At 40.3% G+C, this 6,884-nt stretch overlaps 1 protein-coding gene across 1 annotated transcript in view; it reads left to right on the forward strand.

Annotated features, from left to right (window-relative positions):
- Positions 1 to 6,884, forward strand: part of snx29 (sorting nexin 29) — a gene marked incomplete in the record, with an annotated part of 122,016 nt that overhangs the window by 71,996 nt on the left and 43,136 nt on the right. Inside the window, 1 exon segment of the mRNA XM_035663881.1 lies at positions 6,125 to 6,241. Coding sequence (XP_035519774.1) covers positions 6,125 to 6,241 — 117 coding nt within the window.

Consider the following 6,884-nt stretch of genomic DNA (forward strand, 5'->3'; position numbering starts at 1 on the left):
CCCACAAGGGCAGAAAACCCATTTAAACTTTGTTAGTAATATATATATATATATATATATATATATATATATATATAATTCAAGTGAATGTATTAAACAGTGTATAATGAAAGGATGTTTTTATTGATGCACCTGCTTTTGTATCCTCTTCAATAAACAAAGCATCCATGTCATGGTTCAACTTTACAGGCTTCCATCAGAAACACCCTTAAATTTAAAAATATAAAAGAATGGAGGTGTTTGAGTTCAGACCGTACTGTCAGTGGTCCAGACAGAGGCCCTTAATGCATGTCTCCCAGTCTATCACCATAGCAAACAAAAAATATTTTTTCACTAAAAACACAAATGCCCTCTTAGACAGGAGTTACTTGTTAAAAGTTTGAATCTATGTCTAATATTTTAATGAAAGCATATCTAGTACGAGCCGAGTGAGGTAGAGGAGCATAGGGCTTAAGTCATATCTAGTATGCGCATACTGAGTTACTCTGATTCTGATGTGTACTTACATTGAGCAAAAACCACAGCTGGAGTGCTTATTGTAGGTCACTGTGCTGCTAAATATTGCCACTGGACTGTATGTGACCCTACGCACTGACATCACCTCTCCCCTGTCCTCTCTCCCTATCCCGCTCTGTCCCTTGTCTTTCTGTCTGAACATTTATTTGTTTTCATATTCTTTCCCTCTTGTTGACCTCACATTGCTCAGCCCCATTCACGGTATGTGTCCCAGCTAATTAAAGTTATTAGGTTTTGGGTCAGCTATACCACTGCCGTTCTCGCTCTCCTTTTCTTTCTCGGTCTCTTTTTTTTTGGGGGGGGTCGCTCAGCCAGGGCTTTCTTAGACTTGTTATTCAGGCCAGCTCAGCTTGGCACAGCTCAGATCAGATCATACACCAGGGGAGAGGAGAGGAAGAGGCATAAAGAGATTCAATAAAGATGGGACAGGAGTGCAGAGGAGGAGGATAAGGCGTTGTGTGAAGAAGGAGATTGTGTGTTTCTGCATGTGTGCTTTTGAAATGGCGTGATAGAGAGTGTTTATGTGAGAGAGCGCGCGGTCAGCATCGCTTGGGTGGCAGTTAGCTGTGATGACTCCAGCAGTGCCGACAGTTGCATCACACTAAACCAACCCTGCAGGCCAGACAAAGTGTCTGATAACAAACAACAATTTGCACCACTGATCCGCTTGGATTCAATATTCAGTTAGAACAGGTAAAAAAAAAAAAAATTACTCTTTATTAGATACATAAACTCCAAATGTGCGACAGAAATCTCTATTTTAAAGTTTGACTCAATAAAAGCTAAACTGGGCCTGTTGCCCATGTTAGGCAATGAAGCTGTTGCTGCATAGGGAGACATTTTATTTTTATTTTATTTTATTTATCTTTCATTTGATTTGTTGTTATGGTCCTGACAGACTCATTAGTGTGCATGAAATAAATGATACCAATTTTTCTCTGTTACATAGAGAATAATAAACATACACGGTAATGTTAACAGCAGAGGATACTATATGTAGTACATTTGTCATTATTAACCATATTGGGGTCAGATCACTTTTTTATTAGTTTCGGCTCTCTTACTCTCACTTATAGTTAAACTAGATGTACTGTCAGTTACATAGAAAAAGAAATTTAACAAGAGAAATGGCTTTTTTAAAGAAAATATACAGAGAGGAAGTATGTGATAATTTTTAATCTGATTTCCACATTCTTCAATGACAGTTTACCCTGTTTATTCCTACATATAATCTTAAGTAAATCAACTTAAGTCAGCAAAACAACCAATTCAACTTAGGCTTTTGCTAATTGAAGGTGCCCTGTAAACAATTGAAGTGTTCCTGTAAACAAGCAAATTTCTGTTTACATTGACTGTTTCCCACCAAAATATATTCTTGACACACTGAATATATTTCTTTCTTCATAAAACATTTTGGAAAGCTGACTTTTAAAAAATATTTTGAAACCTGCATTGTTTACATCAATGTTGCTACCTGGAAGTCTTCTTCTTACCTGCACATCACTAGCATGTGTACACACAAAATGGGGGCCCACTCATTAAAGTCCTCCACAGAATTACTTGTAATCAACCATTCTACAGGGTATTTTTCAAACCTTTCATACATACAAGTTCTATACATTAATGGGTTACAGTTATGCACTCTAACCTGAGGATTTTAAACTAGTAATTTACTGCTATTTTCAGGTGCTACACTGGGAAATACACTTGATTTCTTCTCATGAAACAGTTACAGAAATCTGTAAGCATGTACTGTAGTTGAGTTTGCTGTCTTTCCTCCTCAGGCAGAGCATTTCAACACATTCTGGTCATTTTTGGTCCTGTTGTTTGATTGCAGGATGGCCTTGGGTGCTTCTTGCCTGAGCCACACATCCAAGGCTTTAAGGCTCCAGGCCTCATAGCCTAAAGAAGACAAGGCTGTCAGACTTCTACTTTGCTGACTTGTTTTGCTGTCAGGTTTATTGTGATGTTTTCATGGTTGCTTTTGAAGTCTCCATAACCACCTTGTGCTCTTTTTCTTTCCTCTTTTATTTTGTCATGTGAAGGAGATTTCTACAGCCGCTAATTGTCCCGTGTCCTGCAGATATTTATTGGCTGAAGCAAACTTGAAGCAAGCCTTTCAGTGGCCTTGCCTAGTGAGAAGGCCAGCTAGAGCGTAGAATAATGCAACTGAGTAAAGCCCATTGCATGAGCCTGAGTTTGTGAACGCCGACACCGGGTTGTGCATCTTAATGACCCTACGTTAATAGAAGTAAAGGAGATGAACTCGCCCATTTAAACGAATTGGCAACGCTAGCACGTAGTATCCCAGCTTAATATAAACCACAGTTTTCTGTAAAATTAGCACACACTCCCTCAAAAACACATTCATAAAAGCCAACACACGTGGGCATGCACACACACATCCTATACTGTACATGCAGACATACACACACACATGCACGGCTGGAGAATAACAAACTGATTAGCTCCCTCTCACTGAGAATTAATTGGGTTTCTTCACGCTTAAAATTAATTCCCTCTTTTTATAATGTCCTATTTAAGAGTTGTGGTGGTTAAATAAATAGAGATGATGAATGGCTGGCATACTGAGGACAGTCAGGAGTGTAACCATGGATGTGCACTTCCTGTTCACTGGAGGTGTCATGTTGGATCTGGGCGTAAACTTAACAGTGTGTTTCCTTTTGTCTTTCGGGATACAAACAGACACATTAAGATGTCAGTTTTGGGGATTCATTTTTGAGCTGGAGTCGGTTATGTTTTATGTTCTGAGATTACCATCAGCTGTGTTTTATTGCTTAGCGGCCCTGTCTGATCCTGAGATTTCTAAAGTCTCAGTTGTTAGAGTCATGTAGATATCGACTGAGCGCGTTGATATATCTGTTTTATTCAGTTACAATAAAATGTGGCCAGGCAGGGGATCAACAGCCCAAATGGTTTGAATTTGATTCCCATGGTCTCAGTTTAACACCATGTGTAGCACCTGTAGTGAAATACCTCTGTTTATTTTCCACTTTTTCTCACAAAAAACATATAAAAAGTGTTCAAATGATTATCGCTGAAATCTACCGCAAGCGGCTGAATGCTTTCCAAAACTCCCAGAGTTGTTGTAGCCTCTTGACTTCATGCTTTGGATGGATTGCCGCTTATAGAGCTCAGGTTGTATTTGACAGTGGAGAGATTTAACAGCCTGCCTGAGGATACACACATTGTTATTCACTTCATAACGTCTGAGCTGCAGTAATAGCAGTAATATCGAAAAACAAACACAGACAGACACGCAAATCAAAGCGGGGTCTGTTTGATAAAACGGTCTGTCTTTATAGCAGCTGTTGTGTTGATGAAAGTAGCTGATTGATTACAGGAGACTCCATTTACTAGTGTCACTATACAGACAATGGTGGTTGTTATTATTTGTGGTATGATAAGTATTGTTTAGTGAGAGCAGTTGTGTTCTACAGTCGTTTGATGCGTCAAATTGAGTGAAGTCATGATCTTACTTTGATTCTGCCGGTTGAATACACGATTAATGCTAATGATGTGTTTTGTCCAGTGTATTTAACATTCTCTCTCAGTCCTGTCAGGCTTTTTGGTTTCTGTTAATACAAATCTAACAGATTAATTTATGCCTGAATGCCTTTCTCTGTTGCATTGCACCTTTTCACATTCAATTAAATATAGACTTTAACAATTTAGCGAGAAGTAAGTGTTATCTAAGGAGACCACACAAAGATCATTTTAGCATCTCCACCAAAGTTAGCATTGGTGTGTGTACGGCGTGTTATTTTAAGGCAAACAAACAGCCAACCTCCTGATTCAGAGTGTGATCTGTGCTCCTGGGGTGTTGAATATTGCATTTGAGAAAGAAGATTAAATCTGATTACCGTTTTGCCATCAGGGCCCCTGTTACACTGAGTACTTTGCCTCAGGAGGCTAAGTTAATTCAGTATCATTTTTCACATCAACACTCATGCGTAGACTAACTTTTATCTTTTATGTGGCACATTTTATTTTTCCCACCTTTTTTTAGTCATTACTTTTATTTGTGTTATCAGTATTATGTTTCAGTATCTATCAATCACACATATTTAAAAAAAAAAAAGAGAGAATTCAAATTTGAGGTCGCAGGAGGAGGCATGTTTTTTATTATTTGGCACAGAGGCGGTCTGCTCCAGAGGTGGGGAAAACACATGTAACTGTAGCCTTGCTTTCTGTATTTTTGTAATGTGGTTGCCATGGCAACTGAAGGCTTGGGACTACATCAAAACCGCTGCCAAGACTGAACTGAATGAATGGAATTTGGAAACATTCATACTGTGTGTTCTCCTGACATTCAACAGTAGCATCGCCTCTAGAGGGCGTCAGTGTTAGGCTGGGTTATCAATAGTGTCATATATAATCATACACGTACAATGATTGTGAAAAGCTCCTACAATTAGTATAGTATAGTCAAAAAGAAGAGTAAAAAAGAATAGAAAACATAAGACATAATATTGGCTACTATGGAAGTAACTTTGGTAAATAAGTAAATAAAAACTATTTTTAAATGGGATGAGGGTGTGGCTCCAGTGTAAAACGAGTAACTTAGCTTAGCATAAAGATAGGAAACAGCAAGCCTCCTATAGCCAGGAGTAAAATGGTTAATGATAAAAAGCTAAGCCCTCTCACAAAGATCATAAATATAGATGCCCAAACAACATCAAAAGCCACTTCGTGTTGTCAATTTTGGATAACTTAAAACTACAAATGTACTTCAACACAAAACTATTCAGTGAAGCGTTCAGTTTTTGAAGTGTTACTGTGATAAATCACGTTTATTATCTTTATTATGAGCATCATCACTGTTGTTGTTATTACATGAGAAGCGTCTCCTCCTCCTTTATGGCAGCGTGTGGGCTCCTAAATGGGATGTGAATAAGTTAATGTATGAAGGTCGGTGTTGGAGCAACAGTGGCGCAGTGACTCGGCTCACCTGTCAGCCGGCGGTGGCGCTCTGCTGATGCGGCTGTGACAGCAGGTGTCCTCCATACAGACCAGTGTGTGTCACAGCTGTCAGTTTCCTGACAGAGACCTGTCCACACTGTCCAGCCTAGTTAGGCAGACCGGCCAGGGAACACACATACACACACAGAATTGTGTGGCCATATTTGCAAGAGCACACACATGCACACAGATGTGAATAACACCACGTCAAGGTTAGTTAGAGCTGATGACAATTGATTAGCAGGCTGGCAGGAGTCTGACTGTTTAGGATATGAACTGGTTTAAACCCCTCACTCTCTCTCTCTCTGTCTGTTTCTCTCGTATGTCTCTCACCCCTCTCCATGCCTCCCATCTCTGTCAGGGGTTTGAGTGTTTCCCAGAATCTGTCTCGCTGTCAGCACACATTACGTCTCACCTGTGCTTCCGCCTTGTGTGTCTTAAATGGAGACCGAGAATTGTATTTTTGAATGTTCTCATGCTATACATAATGTGTTTACATGTTTTCTGTTGTCCATCTTTTTTACATAATTGTGTGTTATATAATAATGTTCTACAGCGTGATTCATTTAAGTGCCTTTTTTTTTTGCGTGTTTTGTTTCTCTGTCTGTGTGCGTGTGTGCTGCAGGTAGCCGAGATGCACGGTGAGCTGATAGAGTTTAATGAGCGCCTGTACCGCTCCCTCATGGCCAAAGACCACCTCATTGTCCAGATGAGGCAGGAACTCATTGACCTGAGAGGACCGGTGAGTGACTGAACACGCACACACACTGATGTCCCCTCTCATCTGATTTCTCTGCAGGTTTCCTCCTGCCTCCACTCTCTGTCACCCTGCCATTTCCCTGACTCTCTCCTAGGGATTTGTTTGTTTTTGCAGTGGTTCCTCTGCTCATTTTTCTCTGCGGTCAATGATTGCCAATAACGGTTAACTGCATTTTCCTTTTAGTGTTCATCTGCGAGATTCCTCTGTTTTCGTTTTTCTTTGATGCTCCTGCTCTGCAGTTCCCAGAGATAATCTGTCAGTCAAACAGTGTGTGCTCACATCTTTCTACTTTTTGATTTTTTTTTTGTAGGCGGTGCTCTTTTGGTGTCTGTTCAACCATGGCGGCTATCACTGCTTGTGCTAACTATCCATTTCTTCAAACAAACTACTTTCCCCCACAACTTTTAAAGTTGTCCTCTACAATAACAACAAACACACACCAGGATGCCAACATCTGGTCATGCTCAGGAGAGCTCGAAGCAGTGTGGACACACAAACACACACACCGTCCACAGTGTGAGTTGATACAGCGGCAGTGATGGGAGCCCCAGGCTGAAGATAGGACCTCTTATCCCCCAGCTTCAGCCCTGCTCTGCTGGACCACTCACTCACTCTGTGTGTGTGT

Source organism: Morone saxatilis, unplaced genomic scaffold, assembly GCF_004916995.1.
Source record: "Morone saxatilis isolate NCDOM2014 unplaced genomic scaffold, NCSU_SB_2.0 Contig1, whole genome shotgun sequence".
NCBI lineage: Eukaryota > Metazoa > Chordata > Actinopteri > Moronidae > Morone > Morone saxatilis.